The following is a 19,668-nucleotide window of genomic DNA, read 5'->3' as shown; positions in this document are numbered from 1 at the left end:
GTGTGCTCTGGCCCCATTCTCTCAGGAACAGGTTGCTACATCTCCCCCTCAGAGTTCTCAGATACCCTTAGGAGTTTAAAGTATCTCTTCTCTATTACCCTCTGCCTTAGTCCCCACCAGTTGTGTTACCTCCATTGTTAGGGGGCCAGTGCTGAGCACCCCAATGCCATTCCTTTATCTTTGTGCAAAGGGATATTTACCTCAAAGATTTAGCCAAAACAAATATACAGACTTGCCCCCCAACACCTCCAGGGCATACACTCCCCTACATCACCTCAGTCTCTTGTGGTATGAAGGTGGTAATAGTCTACATAACATTGGTTCCACCAAGTTCATATACAAAGGCAGCATCTCTGTCTGATGAATCCTCAACTCAGTTTCCTCTGGGTGCTCACCCGAAGATCATTCCTTGATACCTGAGGTATGAATACTGTGCTGGCTAAGAAACCTGGCTTCAGCCTTTTGGATTCCTGCAGCTCAATCTCCCAAGCTTTTGAAACTCCCAAGATCAGAGACTCCACTCCCTTCACCAGATACCCCAAGCAAAGAAGTCTCCAAGATCCCTGAGAAGTAAATAAAGCAAAGAAACAGTAGTTGAAGTTAACAGACTTTTTTGAATGTCTCCAAAGCCAATAAAAGCACCTCCTCTTCAGCACGCAGTTAGCCAACTGGAACTAGTTAGAAAATGTCTATGAATCTCCGCAGTCGGTTTCTCCAAAACACTTCCCATTCACATCACGATTCCCCAAGAGGCAGCTCTAGCAATCTCCACATGGAATTGCCATCTGAGGCATTCTGGGAATGTACCAAATCCCCATTATAAATAGATATAGAAAGGGTCTTCAATCAAATGCATCTATTTATATTCAAAAAAGTGTAGAACTAGAGGGACTTTTCCTTTAGAAGTAGTATATGCTAAAAAACAAAAAACAAAAACAAACCCCTGCCCCCCAAAACCAAGAGCCAGCATATGTGATGGAGAAATGTGAAAGACATTGTCACTAAAAACGGTTATGAAGAAGGATTGTCTCTTTATCCCTCCCATCTGACATAGACATGTTAACCATGATGATCAGTCATGAAAAAGAAGTTGAGGGGATAAAAAATTTATAATAAGGAGTTTCAAATATCCTTATTCACAGATGGCACAATTAGATGTTTGGAAAATCCAAGAAACTCAATTCAATCACTGTAATTGGTAATTACTTTAATGATAATAAATTACTTTAGTAAGGTAGAAGTTAAGGTTTCTTTTTGTTGTTATATTATTTTGTTTTGTTTAGCTCTGGACCGGTGATTTTTTTTAGTATCAGAAATCATCTGTGGGGAAAATTACTCTACCAATCTAGATTCAAAACAATTCTGCAGCTTATAGTTTTAGATAGGCACTGAGAAGCTAAGTGAATTCTTCATAGTCAGGTAGTCAGTATGTATCAGAGGCAGAATCTGAACCCTGGTTTTCTTATGGCTTTCTAGTCAATATGATACATTATCTCCCAGTGAATAAGATAAGCCCATAAAAAGCACATGAATTTTTATATATAATTTTTAAATCAGGAAAAATGATGCAAAATAACATCATTTGAAGAATGGCAAAATTTATCAAAGCTGTGTACATCAACCTATCAAAATCACAAATATAGCTATATGAAGACATATTTCTGTTTATTTTAACAAAAGTGAAGGAAGAACAGAGCAGTTGAAAGAATAGCCTCTGCACATGGATATGCTGAGCTAATGTGATTAAAAGTTTAAATTTCCAAAATAAATTTATAGACTTAATGCAAGACCAATCTGAATACCAATATTTTATAAAATAGAATAAAAAATTTCTACGGAGAACAAAAGAACAAGAATGTTTAGGATAACTAAGAGGCAAAAAATAATGAAATAAAATTTGACCTGTCAGGTTTCAAAAAATAGTATAAAGCAGTAAATATCAAAACTACATGGTACCGGGAAAATTTTTGAAAAAATAATCTGAGCAGAATCAGGATAAAATGTATATTAGAGATTCATATTTGATAACCCCCCCCAAATAAAAAACTTTGGAAATAGAGATCCTTAACCAAAAAAAAATTGGAAGACAATTAGAAGTCAGTATAGGGAAAACCCAAATGTATATGTCATGCTATCTGTTATAGTAAATCCTAATCAGATCAGTGATAAAAAAAATTTTTTAAAGATTATAAGAGAAAGGAATGATATATATGTTGAAAAGATATTTTTAAGCTATCAAACTAATGGAATTACACAAAAATAGATTTGATTATATGAAAATAAAGGAATTTTACATTTAAAAAAAGCAATATGGCCATGTCCCAGTTGTGATTTTACATCTAGTGCAATGGATCCCTCAGAGCCTAAGGGCCCAGATAAATAATTCCTTTAATAACAACATCCAATAACGTGGGCAGCCAGGGTCACAGATGGCAGTTTTATGACTCAACAGCTTTTTCCCATCCCCTCATCCCTGAAGCAAAGCTGGGAACCCCATTGAAACCGCAACAAAAGGCCAGCATGGGCTTCCCACTGCTGCTGTCCTGTCCATCCATCAGGATAGAATTGTGCTGTTTCCAACACATCTAGCTGACTGAGGTCTGCCCATTCACCCTGTGGCTTTTTTCTGCCCACATGCTAGATGCCACTCTGATTGGCTGAGGCCCACCTGCAGCTACCTGGAGCTATGACTGCCATCTTGCCAACTAGAATTAGACTATCCTTTCCACTGTCTTGCTGCAGGTACAATTGGAGTAGGCTGGGTGTCATTGTGAATGTCACTGTCTCAGGGCTCGCAGTGCTATTCATGCCAGGACCTACTATTTTCCCATTATGCTGATGCTGCCAGGCTCATTCTATTGAAGCTACTACCCAAGAGGCCAGGGCACCACTGCTTTCTCCATTGTCTTTTTACTAAGGTCAACTCAAGTCTCCCAACTCCCACTAGTGTCCTGACCCACAACAAATCAAAAGATAAAAGAATCTGATTGGAGGAAAAATTTTTATGGTAAATAATGCTGATATACATATGAATGCATATTTGTATACGTGTGCACACATGCATATGTAAATGCACATATTGGAGAAGGAAATGGCAAACTACTCTAGTATCTTTGCCAAGAAAACCCCAAATGGAGTCACAAAGAGGTGTATACAACTGAAAAATGACTGAACAACAAATATATACATATGAATATTTATGTATTCTACAAACTACAAGAACATTTTATAAATTTTTATGGCTATTAATCATTCCCCAGTGGATTAACAAAAGATGTAATCAACAATTTTAATTGAATAATTCCAAATTGCTAATAATCACTTGAAAAATTGTCCAAAATCCCTGGTAATTGGAAAAATATAAAACTACCTCAAAATGCGTCCTTCTAACTAGCTTATTGGCAAAGACAGTTTCAAATGACAAAATTCAGAGTTGCTGGGGCTGTGGGGAAACAAGCCTAATATCACTCAGTAAATTAAGGTAATCTTTTCCTAGAACAACGTGACAATGGAATAAGAGTTATAGACTGGATCAAAGCTTTTGACTTAATGATCTCATTAACAGGACTAAATACTAAGGATAATGTTAAAAAGGAGAGAGTCTGTCTATACAAAAATACTCATTGCTGCTTTATTTTCAATAGCCCCCAAACTGGAAATAAGCCAATAATTAGGAAATAGCTGAACAAATGTTTGCACATTCATGTCACAAAATATTATTAGGCTACAAAAAATGGCAAATATGAAGGATATCATTAAATGTAGAAAGATTTTTACAAAATGATATAGAGCAAAGAAAGCCAAACTAAAACAACATACACATTTGGTGTAACTGTTAGTGGGGAAAAAATCCCAGCAATGAGGTGAAAAGCGATAAGGAGGGGGAATGGAAAAAAATAGCTGTTTAGTTATTATTATTTCAAAGTTTATATTTGTGCATTTATAATTTATTAGGATGTCAATACTTTTACAGCATCATATCTTTAGGGATGGAAGGGACAGGAGAGGTCGTCTAGAACAATCCTGTCCTTTTATAGATGAGGAAACAAGCCCAAAGAGAAAGCTGAAGATACTTGCTGCCCAAGATCAGATCACGGGAACTCTAAGTGGCAGAGCTAAGCTTCAAACCCTTTAACGCCAGATCAAGCGCTCTCTCTACTGTATTGGTCTGTAACTTATAGATACTAAATTTAGAATTTAATGCTATATTCGCTGTTGTTTTATTTGATTTAGAAACTGCCAGGTAGTGCAGTGGGTAGAGTGCTAGACCTGGAGTCGAGAAGATCTGAATTCAAATCCAGCCTTAGATGCTCACTAACTGTATAGCCCTGGGCGAGTCTTTTATCTTCTGTCTGACTCAGATTTAAAATGGGGATAATAATAGCACCTATCTCCCAGAGTGCTTATAAAGATAAAATGGGATGATAATTATAAAATGCTTTGTAATCCTTAAAGCTCTCCTTAAATGTTAGCTGTTATTATCATCCTCGTTGTTGTTGTTGTTGTTCTCTCTACTGGTATCTTACTGCCAAAGTCAGATCTCCTAGAAGTGGCCAAGCCTTTGCTCTAAGTACCAACATCTAAGAGGGTACATCTCCTACCTGAGGGGCATGTTTCCCGGCACCCTTCAGAGTGCAGCAAACCTGACTCACCTGTTCCTTCCTCCAGCATCAGCTCCCAACCCTAGGCTGCCAATTGCCCAGATGCTATAGTTCTCATTGCTCCTCTCTTCGGATCCGACTTTAACCCGCTTTCTATCCTGGAGATCTGTGCCTTAGGAGACACCTGGAATCAGTGCAGGATCAGTTCCTCCTACCACCCTCCCCACCCTGACCCAGCAGTCAATTCAGCCCTAGGCTTTTCCATTCCCTATCCTCTTCTGCTCTTTTTTTCTACTGTGCCCTAGGGACATTTCCTACATCGTGTACAAGCTCCCCTTCCTCCTATGTCTTTTCCTCTTATATTCCTTGCCACTAAACTCTAGCTTTCCCCAGAAGACATCAATGTTTGTTGTCACCCATTCCAAGGCTAGCTTCTCTTTCTGTCAAACCTCCCACCATCACCCCCCATATAAAAGGCTTAGGGAGGAACTGCCGTACTCTGTCGACTTTCAGACCCGCCCTCTTCACTCCTTTGAAGTTTCTGTCTCTCCTGTCCAGAAACTTATTGCTGTCATCTATGGACTAGTAGGTCAATTTCCTTCCTCCCTAATAAGTTCAGAATGTACCTGGCTCATAGTCTTTTTCACTACCTCAGCCTCCCACCCCCTTTCAATATCCTGGTCTCTCCATTCTAGACCTCCTCAATTCACAAGACCCCTTTCTTCAGTTTATCTGAATGATACAGGAAGAGTTATACTTTATTCCTTTCACAGGGGAGACTGGAAGGGACCTCAGAGTTGGCCATTGAGGCCAATTCCCTCATTTTAAAAAGTGAAACTGAGGCTGAGAAAGATTAATTGAATTTCCCAGGGTCACACAGCTAATAAGAATTCAAACTCAGATCTTCCTGACTCTTAAGAGTAGCATTCTATTTACTGTACCAATGCTCTGCTTCACTTCACTCCTCGAAGGGTGCTATCTACCAAATGAATTTGTCCCGGGTATTAGAATTCCTAATTAAGGCTCTGCCTACTACTCATTTGGAGGTGGAGGTGACTCTTAAAGGTTCTGCCAGCAGCCCCAAAATTCTGGCAGGCACTCTCAAGTTGTAAAGGCTGCAAATACAGGCACCGGTGACTTATGGTACATTTCCTCTCAGGACCAGCCTAAGTCATTTTGGAGATTGCCTCCCACCCTCAGGGTATTGACAACCAGATCATCAATTTTTTTTCCAGACACAGTAATTCATGAAACTATAAGGAATTAGGTGTTGCATTTACTGGTAGAGGGAGTACCCATACCACTGAAGATCCCATGTACTTGAAGGATTGAAGTAATCTTATTATTAATTAGTATTAATGAAATCTCCTGACTCCCAGAACTTTCTTGGTTGAGGGAACTAATGATATTTAGTCTGGTGAAGAAAAGACATAGCAAGGAAGATAACGTTCTTCAATTATTTAATGTACTGTCACTTGGAAGCAGGATTGTATATATTCTTCTTGGCCTCAGCAAGAGCAGTGAGTTGGAAGTTCTAATCAATCAATCAAGGAAGCAGATTTCCAGTTGAGGGAAGAAAGAAGAAAGGATGGAAGGAAAAGAAGGGAGGGAGGAAAAGAAGGAGGGAGAAAGGAAGGAAGGGAAGAGACAGGGAGGGAGGGAAAGGAAGGAATGATGGAAGGAAGAGAAGGAAAGAAGGAAGGGAGAGAGGGAGCCAGGAGGGGGAGGGAAAGGAGAGAGAGAAGAGAAGGAAGGAAAGGAGAAAGGGAAGGAGGGAGGGAAGGAGAGGGGAAGGAAAGAAAGAAGGAAGGAAATAAACATTTAATAATCACTTCAGCTCCTCATAATAACCCTGGGAGGTAGGTGCTATTATTTTACAATTTTACATTTTACAATATACATTTTACAATAAGCAGAAGTTAAATGATTTGCCTAGCACATAGCTAATAGGTGTCTGAAACTAGATTTGAACTTAGGTCTTCCCAGTGCTTCCTATCCACTGTGCTCCTGTCTCCAATTATAGGCTTTTGCTTTCCTCAGTATAAAGAACTCCAGGCTTAGAAACTCCCTTTGCTAACTGTGGATCAGTAACTCCCCTGTAACTTTCAGTCTTACATCACTGTCTGGGAGTACTGAGAGGTTAAGTACCTATGTTCACACAGCTAACCCATGCCAGAGGCAGGACGTGAACCCAGGTATCCCCAGTTCCAAAGCTGGCCTTTTGCTCACTAAACTATGCAGTATCTCTCCAAACCATTAATATTATTCAAAATTATAATGGGCTTCTAACAAGCAGTAGTTAGTTGTTCATGACTGGATTTGTTCAAGTGGCTGGATGAAAATACAAAGAAAAAAAGAATTATAATAAGTGATGCTTGGGTGAAGAAAGCAGAAATAAATGGTTGTTGTGATTATATTTTTTTTTAAAAAAGGAACAACAAATGTTTTTAAGTATATAGGTAAAAAATCAGCCAAAAAAGGAATGCAGTCACAATTAAGGAAATTATTTCATTAAACTGTGTACACATGTAGTTTTCAATTTAAAGTTTTACTTAAGATTTTATTCTTTATTTTGTTTGTGTATTGGACTTTTGGTACCTATGGTGCTTATAATAAAAATTTATAATAAGTAAGAAAACTCTTCTGACTCATTTATTTCCCTCCCTTCCCCCTTCTTGTTACAGGTCAGACTGTCCCTACTATGTGTTGGGAGTTCCTTAATATTTGGCCCCATATTGGGGAAGAGCTGGAGACTGTACAGGGTTTTTACCCAGCGGGTCCCAGACAAGAGAGTGGTGAGTCACTACTGAATTCATTCTGCTTTGTTGCAGAGGAAATTTCTTTTTGGTCTCTGTTGATGAGAAGAAGATGGAAAAGCCTTCATATTAATTAGATCATGGCACCTGGCCTATCACCAAAATAAACAGGACTTTCCAGAGGCAACATGCTGTTAGTGGTGGGATCCATGACTCACTAGCAATAATCCCCGATGCATTTGCTATCTAAACCCTAGGACTGCTGTGGAGGAGGGGGACAGTGTAGTCCAATGGAGAGAATGTTGGAGGTAGACGACTTGGGTTCCAATCTGGACTCTTCAAATCCCTCCTCGTTTGACCTTGGATAAGTCACATCACCTTAATGAGCCTGTTTCCTGAATTGTAAATGAAAGAGTTGGACTAACCACCCTTCAAAGTCCCATCCAGTTCAAAATCTATGTTCCTCTCTGCTGCTCTGTGCTTGGCACAAATGAGAGATTCAAAGAGAGGATTGTCATAGTGATATTCTGAACACATCCATAGTTAGGAGACTTGAGTGGTTCCTCATGCAGGGTTTTATGCCTAGGCATATTCCCTGCAGTACCTCAATGATATCTGGTTAGATCTCCCACCCTTATCCCAGTTGGATGGAGAGCATGGGCCCAATCCCAATATACATTTGTTTTCTTTTAAAAAATGGCATAAGATGACAGATTTAGAACTGGAAAGGACCTCAGAGACCATCAGGTCCAACCCTTTTCCCATCTGACAGATGTGGAAATGAAGCAGAGAAGTTAGGTGACTCTGATTATAGAGCCAGTGAGAGAAGGGGGACATTTGATGATGCCACCAAAAAACTACTGTGAATATTTTGTGTCTATTTTTGGCATTATTTGCCAGATGGGAAGCTTCTCCCAAGGAGATACTTATACAAAGGGCTTGTGCAGATCTGGCTCACTATGTATATATAACCAATAAGGACCTTGGGCTTAATATGTTGCAGATTATTAAAGACCTACAGCTGCTTGGGCTGGTAGCAGTGCTGGTGATGGTTGACATTATCCTGCTTGTGACATGGGTATTATCTGATCCCATCCAGTGCCTTCAGATTCTCCGTTTTACAGTGAGGGTAAGGAACCAGATTCCCTGGGAAACTTCTTCTCTGAACTGAACTGGGTTGGGTAAAAGCAATTCTTCTGCCAGAATACCCTGGGCAGTAACATTAGCCACAAGAAAGTCTTATAGGGCAAAGGAACAAAGTGGAAAGAAAGGAAGGAAGAGAAAGGCCACTACCAGGACGACTTCAAGACAAACAAAATGCGTACCAATTGTTTTCCTCACATCCATTACTATAGCAGCCCTCTGAATCTTGCCTCTGTATTTCTTCCTGCTTTTCATGAAACAGGCCTCCAAGACATTGGAAGTGAAGGGATATGAGGGTGATTAAATGAAAGAATGAAAGAAAGAACATGTATTAAGTGCTTTCCATGTGTCAAGTATTGTCCGAGGATTAGGAGCACTGACTCTTTCTGTCTCTCTCAGATGACAGAGAGAGACATCACCTGTTCCATGACCAAGACCTACTTCTGTGCCTCCCTTTACTCTGATCTCTGGATTGCTCTCATTTTGGGATATAAGGTTGGTAACTATTACTCTGTGGAATACAGAACAGCTGTCACACACTATGAATCATTTTAGGCAGTGTTCCGTGCATTTCAAGTTAAATATCCCAGCTTACTCTGTGGGGTTATTCTGTCCTACAAAAGTGAAATTTATTTTTTAGTAAGACATTCATTATAGTTAATGCCTCTTACTTTTCCTGAGGAAATTACTAAAATTTGGAGCTCTTAGTTTAGCAGAGTGTGCATGTGTGTGTCTGTCTGTGTTTGTATGTATGCAGACATATGTGTGTGTTTATATATATTTTTGTTGTGTATATATATATATATATGCATTTAGATAGAAATCTGTATCTCTATATATCCTTAAAGCATAACACTAGCATTTTAAAAGCCAAAGAATAAAGTTGTTTCTTCTGATAGTGCCCCTATTTCCATATGCAAATATATGAATGTGCAAAGTATATATGATTTCATCAGTATGGGGAACACCTAGTGTGTGAAGTCCACAAAAATTGAAACCAGTCACCAACTTAGTAGATGTATCCAAGGGAGCTCCTCAAGGCTCAGAGAGGTTAAATGATTTATTAGCAAATCTCTGGGGCATGATTTGAATTCATGTCTTTCTGATTCTAAATCCAGCATTCAATTTATTATACCATAATGTCTCTATTATTTCTAAATGATAACAATAAAAATAATAATGACTGATATTTACACATGTCTCATTACGCAGTGTTATCACATATGATTCTTACAATGACTCTATAAGGGTAGGCAGGACAAGGGCTCACAGAATCATAGACTCAGAGCCGGAAGGGACCTTTGAGGCAATTTTAAAGGCCAAGGAATAAAGTTGTTTCTTCTGATAGTGCCACTATTTCCATACGCAAATATATGAACATGCAAAGCATATGTGATTTCATCAGTGTGGGGAGCACCTAGTGTGTGAAGTCGACAAAAATTGAGGTTAAATGTTTTATTAGCAAATATCTGGGGCAGGATTGGACTAGAGTCCAACCCTCACACTTTACAAATGGGGCAACCAAGCTCCCGAGAGGGAGGTAGTGTGACTTGCCCAAGATCACCCAGGTAATAAAGTGGTAGAGCCAGAATTGGAAACCAGCTTCTCTGATTCCAAATCCATTGGTGTCATTGCCATTTTAAGGATGAGTCACTAAGTTCACAATATGGGAGCATCAGCATATATGTCCCTGACCAGGATTACTCTTTTTAAACACCAAACAACAGTCTAGGTTTTACTGTGATCCCTCACCCAAGGGTCGTGGCTTGGAGGTTTGCACATCAGTAAAATGCTGCTGTTACAAGGCTTTGAAGGAGTTCCAGGTTTCTTGCAGCCCTCACCCCGTTAATCCTTACATCCATTTTGCAAAGAGAAATGATTTGTCCAAGGTCATATCAACTCTTCTCCAAAGCATCTTGTTCCATAGTATTTCTTAAATAACATTAACCTATATCACTGACTATAGGAAATAACTTCTAAAAATTATTGGTTGAAAGACTACAGCCAAATACTATAAATAATACTATATGTTGACATTGTTATGTGGTATTAGAAAAAACAACAATAAGCCTCATCAAGGCCATGTGTGCTGTTGTTCCCGTATTTTGAGTCATTGCATTTGGAATCAGAAGAACTTAGTTCAAATCCTACTGGTTTTTTTGTTTTTTTAATTTTTTACTTTACTAAACTTTACCTTTCTGAGGCAGCTTGGTGGAGTAGAAGATAGAACACTCACTGGTCCTAGAGTCAGGAAGAACTGAGTTCAAAGATGGCCTCAGACACATACCAACTGTGTGACACTGGGCAAGTCACTTGACCTCTGCCTCAGTTTACACAACTATAGAAAGGGGAAAATAACAGCACATGACTCCCAGAGTAGGGACAGCTAGGGTGGCACAGTGGATAGAGTGCTAGGGCTGGAGTCAGGAAAACTCATCTTCCTGGGTTTAAATCTGGCCTCAGACACTTACTAGTGGTGTGATCCTGGGCAAGTCCTTTAACCTGGTTTGCCTCAGTTTCCTCATCTGTAAAAAGAACTGGAGAAGGAAATGGCAAATCACTCCAGTACCTTTGCCAAGAAAACCCCAAATGGGGTCATGAAGAGTCAGACATGACTGAAAGTGACTGAACAACAAACAACCTGCCAGGGTTGTTGTGTGGATCAAATGAGATAACATTTGTAAAGCACTTAGCACAGTGCCCAGCACATAGTAGGCATTTTATAAATGCTTGTTTCCTTCCTTCCTATAGATCCCTTTCCTATCTGTCTTATGGGATTGTTATAAGAAGTACATGTGATGATGCTTTGTAATGAGAGGTGCTGTGTAGCTATAAATGTCAGCTTTTCTTTTTCCTTTTTGGTGAGGCAATCGGGGTTAAGTGACTTGCCTAGGGTCACACAGTTAGAAAGTATTAAGTGTCTGAGGCTGGATTTGAACTCAGGTCCTCCTGACTCCAAGGCCAGAGCTCTATTCACTGCACCACCTAGCTGCCCAGCTATTATTATTGCAAGGAAAAAGTAGAAGCAATGTGGCTTAGTTAATAGAGTGTTTGACTCAGGCAGAAGGACCCTACCTCTGACAATTTTTTGCTATATTTCCACTACATTTTGTCATCAGTATCACTTTTTAAACTCTTGTTGTTCAATCATTTTTCAAACATGTCCAACTCTTTGTGACCCCATTTAGGGTTTTCTTGACAAAGATACTGGAGTGGTTTCCCATTTCCTTCTTCAGTTCATTTAACAGATGAGGAAACTGAGGCAAACAGGGTTAAGTGACTTGCTCAGGATCACACAGCTAGTAAGTGTCTGAGTTTAGATTTGAACTCAGGAAGATGAGTCTTTCTGACTCCAGGCCTGGTGCTCCATCTACTGCACCATCTCGTTCCAAACTATCTTAGCTTCCAGTTCTAAACTTTCCTAATGGAAAAGTGCATTGTTTTCAAAAGTGCATTGGAGTCAATGGGGCCTGAGTTCAAGTTCCAGCTTTACCACTTACTGCCTGTGTGACCTTGGGTCTCTCTGGGCCTCAATATCCTCATGTGTAAAAGAAGAGGTTGGGCTAGATGACCTCTAAAGACCCTTCTGAATCTAAGCCTGTGGTCTTCTGTGCTTCAGCCACCATTTTTCACAGGCTTTTGATTATTTTTTATATTAAGTTTTTATTGATGCTTTTAACATAACTCTAACTTTCCAATAACACCCTCCCCTTGAACCTTCAATGTTTAACAAAGAAATATCATCAAGCAAAGCAAACAAATGCATTGGCAATATCTGATCATAATCATTCCAGACTTATAGACTAACACTGGTCTTCCAAGAGGTAAAAGGTATATTTCACCAACAGTCTTCTGGAAGTCAAGACTGGTCATTGCATCAAATGGAATTCTGTTGTCTTTCAATACTATATATATTTTTTTGCATTGTGGTAAATCATTGTGTAAATGTCCTTTCTGGTTCTGATGACTTTTCTCTGCCTATTTGATTGCCTTCTGCACTGACTGACCAACACTGGTTTTACTTTTCCACTAACAGACACTGTGAGATATTTTACCTAACTCACCAAAGTCTCTCTAATACTCACCATTTTCCTTCTGTATCCTCTCTCTTGGACTCAGATGAAGACAAATTGCTGCCTTTTCCCTGACTTCATCTTCACTTTAAGGCTCAAAACTTTAAAATTGAAGGCACTTACCAGTTCTCTATGTAGAAGAAATGATCATAAGCATAATATTAACTACCCCAAAAGTATGTGCACATACCCATAAATACCATTGCTAGGTGTATACCCCAAAGAGATCAAAGAAAGAGGAAAAGGACCCATAGGTACAAAAATATTTATAGCAACTCTTTTCATAGTAGCAAAAAATTGGAAAATAAGGGGGTGCCTATCTACTGGGGAGTGACTTAACAAGTTATGATATATGGATGTAGTGAATTATTATTGTACAATAAGAAATGATGAAACAGTTTCTAACAAGATAGCTTGGTGTGGTGGAAAACTTTTATGAACTGATGCAGAAGGAAGTGAACAGAACCAGGAAAATAATTCATATAATAGAACAACATTTTAAAAGAAAATAGGTTAAGAACATAGATTAAGAACTCTGACCAATGAAATTTCAGATTCCAGAAAAGCAGAGATAAAACATGCTACCCACCTCCTGACAATGAGGTGATGAACTCAAGATGCAAAATGAGACATTTTCAGACAGTCAAAGTTGGCATTTGTTTGCTTGACTATGAATATTTTATATGAAGGTTTTATTTTTCTTTCTTTCATTTGGGGGGTGGTAGAGTGAGGGAGAGGGAGAGAAAGAAGGAAGGGTATAGAAAGGGGAAGAAAAGTAAGAAAAGAGAATCATTGAGGTATTTTCAAAATACACAGAAGGCTGGTCAGGAGGAAATGCAGACAAACAGGACAGCTTTGAAGAGGGTATATTGAATCTGTTGCATATGTCAAGGGAGAATCAAGCTACACCTGGTGCCAACTGACAGCTATATGTGAAATCCTCTTTTTCTGATCAGCTTTTTTACAGGGGGATGTTCAGCTTATCTGATAGTTGTCAAATTCTTAATAAAGTAAGTTTTAATAAAATAAAAACAAAACAGGGAAATCAATACCTGTGGTAGCTACCTATAGTAGAGGGTTGCTGTGGCTACCAAGTAAGATAATAGGTATAAAGTACTTTGCAAACATTTTTAAAAATATAATAATTCTCATTTATAAAAATGCTTCAAGGTGTGCTAAGTGTTTTCCTCATAACAACTCCTTGATATAGTGTGCAATAATATCCCCATTTTAAAGATGAGAAAACTGATAGTGTGACTTACCCAGCAGGTAGGGAACCATATACTCAGTATAATCAGAAAGGGATTTTAAGACCCCAGATGCCCTCCAGATGTTTACTCTACTAATCTCTCATAATGCTGTCTTTTCCCCTCTGACATTCGAAATTAGACCCACTCCTTGAGATTACAAGCCATTCTCTGCTAAAGGCATGTATTAAAAAGCACATCAGACCTGGATTCAAGTCAAGTCACTGTAAAAACAAACAACTTTGAGGGGTAGCCAGGTGGCACAGTGGATAGAGCTCTTGCCCTGGAGTCAGGAGGACCTGAGTTCAAATCCAGCCTCAGACACATAACACTCACTAGCAGTGTGTTCCTGGGCAAGTCACTTAACCCCGTTGCCTCATTAAAAAAAAAAAAGGAAAAAGACAAACAACTTTGAAAGAGTTAAGAACCCTTATCAGTGCAATTACCAACCATGATTCCAAAGTGCCAATAATGAAGAATTCTATTCACTGGCTGACAAAGACATGACACATTCAATATGCAGAATGAAACATATTTTTGGACATGACCAATGTGGGAATTCATTTTGCTTGGTTATGTAAATTTGTTACAAGGGTTTTATTTTTCCTTTATCCTTTCTCAATAAGAAAGAGAAGAAATAAAAAAATCTTTGTTAATTGAAAAAAATTAATTAAAAATGCAAATCTCTTGTGAGATGCAAGACTTTGAACTGTTATCCATCATCAGAGAGATAGCTTGGTGTAGTGGAAAGATCATGAGACTTGGGAACAAATGACATGAGTTTCAGAGTGTAAAATGAGACTTTTTTTTTACCTGACCAGTGTGGAAATTTGTTTTGGTTAACTATACATGTTTGTAATAAGGATTTTATTTTTCTTTTATTCTCAACAAGGGGTGAAGCGGGAGGGAAAGAGGTTGATTTTTGTTGTTTGAAAAAATAAAATATATTTATATATTTTTCAAAAGACCTGAGTTTGAATCTCAGCTCTACTTCCTAGCAATGTGACTATGGGCAAGTCCTTTACCTCTTGAAGCCTCCCTTTCATCATCTGTAAAAAGGAAATAAAAATACTTCACGACAGTGTTTTATGAGGATAAAGTGTGATGTGAGTAAAGTACTCATATAAATGTAAGGCAGAGTTCTTGTTTTAACTAGAGGACTCCTGGGGGTAACAACATCTCTATTCAAATGAATGAATTTCTAATTTTGGAATTTCGTGCCCAATGGCAGACTGTTAGGCAAAGCATTTTTGGAAAGAGTGAGAGTTTCACAGTTTCCCTCAAAATCTCACCACCTACTCTGTCTGTGCATATAATAACACACTTCCTTACTTCCAGGATCTGTGGTTTTGTCGATGTAGAGACTTTCTTCACCAATATATATCACTGCTCTTCTAAAACTTAATATGTTGTTTTGGAGAGTTACCATAGCTGAAAGACTCATTTCCTTGTGGTCAACCCTAGGAATGAGCCTCTCTGACCTTGCTGGGCTGGTCCTCAGACAAGAGATACCTAGCCTACAATCAGACCAGTACTCAAACTTTTCCAGCTAACCAAGATCTGTTATATCTTGCCTTTGTCTGGCATAATCTTGGAAAGTCCCAAGTTGCCTCCATGCCCTGAGGAGACCTCACAGCAGGACTTCAGTGGAAGCTTATAATAATGAAATAATTGTTTTATCCAGGCCTATCATTTCATTGATACAGGGAGCTCCCAGTCAGGGAACTTCCTCCACCAATGGAGACTGGCATTTATTTAGAGTCTGCACAATGAATCACTAAGTAACTTGCCCAGGATTCTAAAGCTATTATTTGTCAGAGGTAGGGCTTGAACTCAGGTCTCAGTCTACTACACTAATGTAATAAGGATCAATAAATCAAAAAACATTTTGTGTTGTTCAATTGTGTCTCATTTGGGGTTTTCTCAGCAAAGATACTGGAGTGTTTTGCCATTTCCTTCTCCAGGTGAGGAACTGAGGCAAACAGCGTTAAGTGACTTGCCCAGGGTCATACAGCCAGTAAGCATCTGAGGCTAGATTTGAACTTAGGTCTTCCTGAGTCCAGGCTTGGAGCTCTATCCACTGTTCCACTTAACTGTTAATAAGTGTTTATTAAAAGATACAAATATAATAAAGAAACAATCCCTATTCAAAAAGTACTTACATTCTAATGGGGAGACAACAAGGACATATATATATATATATATATACACACACATATGCAAAGTAAATATAAGGAGAATAAATACAAAGGATACCACCATATGTTGTCAACAACAACAACAACACTGTAGTTACAAAACTTTTTTATACATATTACTGTATATCCTTGGCTAATGGAAAAAGTAGGGGCAGCTAGGTGGATAAAGTGGATAAAGCACCAACCCTGGAGTCAGGAGAACCTGAGTTCAAATCCAGCCTCAGACACTTATTGGCTGTGTTACCCTGGGCAAGTTACTTAACCCAATTGCCTTCAAGGGGGAAAAAAAAGTAGACATATGGCTGGCCCTTGAGGGATCAATTAAAAAGCATTTATGAAATGCCTACTGCATGCTAAGCATTAGGGATACAAAGATAAGAATGACTATCCCTGCCATCTAGGAGCTTATATTCTGTCAGAGTAAACAATGTGTTGCACATAAGTAAATACAAAATAAATATAATGTAATTGTTTTTGTCCTAAAGAGTGGAGGGAAAACCTCACATAGGAGGTAGCAGTTGAGTTGAATTTTGAAGGGAGCTGGAAATTCTAAGAGATAGAGGTGATGAAGGAGGGTATTCCAGGTGTGGGACAGACTGTGCCAAGGCATGGAGACAGAGGATAGAGGGCCGTGTGTGTGGAACAGCAAATAGGCCTGTTTATCTGGGATTCCAAATATGTTTGAGTACTCAGGTATACACAAACTATATTTACCAAATGCTTGAATATTCAGTGACCTTCGACACTAAATTAGATTACAGATGACAGGGTATTAGAGGTAGAGGAGCTAAGTAAGGTCACTTCTAAGAAAATCTTCTCATCCAATTCCTTTGGTTTGCAGATGGAAACTAAATAGAGACCCCCAAAATATAGTTCCACCAATGTTCTTTTAATCCACCTTCAACCATAATGTTCATTCGTTCAAACCTACTATGTGTAATGATAATGGAAATACAGAGACAAATAAGATATGGATCCTGCCTTCAAAGAGCTTATGATCAAGTAAGAACAGCAGCTGTTAAAAGTGGCCTGTGGAACTGTTCAGAATGAAGCAAACAGAACGAGGAAAACAATATACACAAAGAGTGCAACAATATAAACAGAAATAGCAACAGTAACCAAAACAGGCAAACAAGGAAAAAACCCTGAAACTGAACACTGCAAAAAAGCCAAATCTGTCTCTGGACATTTAGAAAATACAGCTCCCTCCCTTCTTGGAAGAAGTGGGGGACTATGGCGGTGAAACATAGCATATGATATTGACACTTGACCTATGTGTCGGTTAGTTTTGTTGACTTACTTTGTTGTTATAAAGGATGGCTTTCTAGGGATCCCGGGAAAGAGATATATTTGTAAAACAAGGTGATGTTTTTAAAAGTATCCCTAAAAATAAGACGACCTCTTTTTAAAAAAAAATAAATAGTATACTGCTAGTGACTATTCTCCTTACCCATCTGAGTGTTTGCATCCAAATTAGACTAACTGCAACATAGAACCTTCCCAGTATCCATAGGCAGTAATTAAAGAAGTGAAAGATCTGATTCTGTTACTTTCTATTCCTTACTAATGTTTTCAGATTCTTCACCTAAAAGACATTTCTTGTTTCTCATTGTTGACTCCAGGGTGTAGTCTTGCTCTATGGTGCCTACCTGGCTGGGCTGACAGACCATGTTAGCTCTCCACCAGTGAATCAGTCTTTGACGATCATGGTTGGAGCCAATCTTGTGGTGCTGGTTGCTGGGCTTCTTTTCTTGGTCACCAGATTCTTCCATGACTGGCCCAACCTTGTCTTTGGACTCACAGCTGGAGGCATCTTTGTCTGCACAACGACAATCAACTGCTTCATCTTCATTCCACAAGTGAGTATGCAGGCGGGTGATGAGTTAGCCAGAACCAGCAGTGGTTGTACTCAATTGTGTGTCTTATGTTTCTTTGTCGCCTTCCAGGTCCAGCTATTTTCGTAGTTGGAAGTAAAGTGAGTGAGAATCAGCCTGAATGCAAAACTAGCATTGGAGTCAGGAAGACCTGGATTCTAATCCCATCTCTGACATATCCTGGTTCTGTGACCCTGGGCAGGTCATTCACCTCTCAGTGCTCCCAAGAACTTCTCTAAGATTATAAGTTAGGGAAGAATTATCGAGCTGTTTTGCTGGAGGAAGTGTCCTCATCAAGACATCCCCGTATCAGTGAATCAGAATTTAGACCATCCCCATCCCCAAAAGTAGAGCATCTGATATTCAGCAATACAGCTGGTTCACTATTGGTCTGTTGACTTTAGAGGGCCACATATTAACTGAGGATTGGCAAGTAGGTGGCAAAGTGGAGAGAACTCTAGGCCTGGAGTCAGGAAGACCTAAGTTCATATCCAACCTCAGATACTTACTAGCCTTGTGATCCTAGGCAGATCGCTTAACCTCTGTGTGCTTCAGTTTCTTTGTCTGTAAAATGGGGATAATAATAGCACCTGCCTCACAAGACTGTTGTGAGGATCAAATGAGAAAGTAATTGTAAAAGACTTAGTACAGTTTGTGGCAGAACTATATAAATGTTATTATTATTATTATTATTATTGGCATGGTTCACGAGAACATGTGCTGAATTTAGGGTCAGAGGATCTGGATTCTAATCCTTGCTCTTCCATATATATTACCTCTCCAGACCTCAGTTCCCTCATCTATACAATGAAGAGGTTAGATCAAAGGGCAGCTAGGTAGCGCAGTGGATAGAGCACTGGCCCTGAAGTCAGGAGGACCTGAGTTCAAATGCGGTCTCAGACCAAACATTTGACACGTACTAGCTGTGTGACCTTGGGCAAGTCACTTAACCCTGATTGCCTCACTTAGAGAAAAAAAAAAAGAGGTTAGATCAGATAACCTCTAAGGTCCCTTCCAGCTCGGAATCTATGAGCCTATGATCATTGCAGGTGAAGAAGCATGGCAAATGGGTAGAGGGTTGACCTTGGAATTAGGAAGACCTATGTTCCAAGCCAGCAGTGCCCCCAGGCAACTAAAGCTATACATTATAGAGAGTTGTTAGTGTTCATTCAGGGAAGGAGTTTCTATACTGGAACTTGCCCACATCGATTAAGTCACAAGTCCAGACCATCCATTACTAACCACATCAGCAGAAATTGGGGCCATGGAGAAATGGGACATAAGACATGCATATTTCAATAGAAAAGGGAGGAGAGGCAAGAAAGCCCTAAGCTTTACCGTATGAAGCTTTGTTGACAAGAGTAGGATTAGGGTGCTGCAGGTTGAGGCTGGGACAAATTAGGTGCTTCCAAATAGGAAAACCACAAGTGAAATTCCAGTCTCTACTCTTCTGGTACTTACAAGCTTAGTGTCATGAAAAAGGTGATGAATTTTTTTTCCATATAAATTCAATAAATACTTACGAAGCACCTATGCGCCAGGCACTCTGCTAAGGACAGGGGATACAAATAAGAAAAAGAAAGCTGCCTTCAAGGGGCTTATAATCTGGGTTGTTTAAAAGGTGAGAGAAAGAAGAATGTGCCTGTCTAGGAGCATGATGATGGTGGATTCAAATCCAGAGAATACAGCTGGTGGGAAACAGTTGGTCTGTGAGTCCTTTTTAATGGAAAAGGAAGACTTTTTTTGCCCCACCCTCCAATCAAAGAGGCAGAAGAT

General features: G+C 39.2%; 1 protein-coding gene across 1 annotated transcript in view; it reads left to right on the top strand.

Annotated features, from left to right (window-relative positions):
* The window catches only part of GPR156 (G protein-coupled receptor 156), an 80,215-nt gene that overhangs the window by 39,670 nt on the left and 20,877 nt on the right, over positions 1-19,668 (top strand). Inside the window, exons 4-7 of the mRNA XM_027868426.1 lie at positions 7,286-7,396; positions 8,361-8,486; positions 8,900-8,995; positions 17,641-17,877. Of these exons, the coding sequence (XP_027724227.1) occupies positions 7,286-7,396; positions 8,361-8,486; positions 8,900-8,995; positions 17,641-17,877 (570 nt within the window). The remainder of the gene's footprint in view (positions 1-7,285; positions 7,397-8,360; positions 8,487-8,899; positions 8,996-17,640; positions 17,878-19,668) is intronic.

Source organism: Vombatus ursinus, unplaced genomic scaffold (genome assembly GCF_900497805.2).
Source record: "Vombatus ursinus unplaced genomic scaffold, bare-nosed wombat genome assembly UNPS02001419.1, whole genome shotgun sequence".
Taxonomy (NCBI): Eukaryota; Metazoa; Chordata; class Mammalia; order Diprotodontia; family Vombatidae; genus Vombatus; species Vombatus ursinus.
Note: the sequence above shows the minus strand (reverse complement) of the source record. Positions and strands in the feature narration are given on the sequence as shown.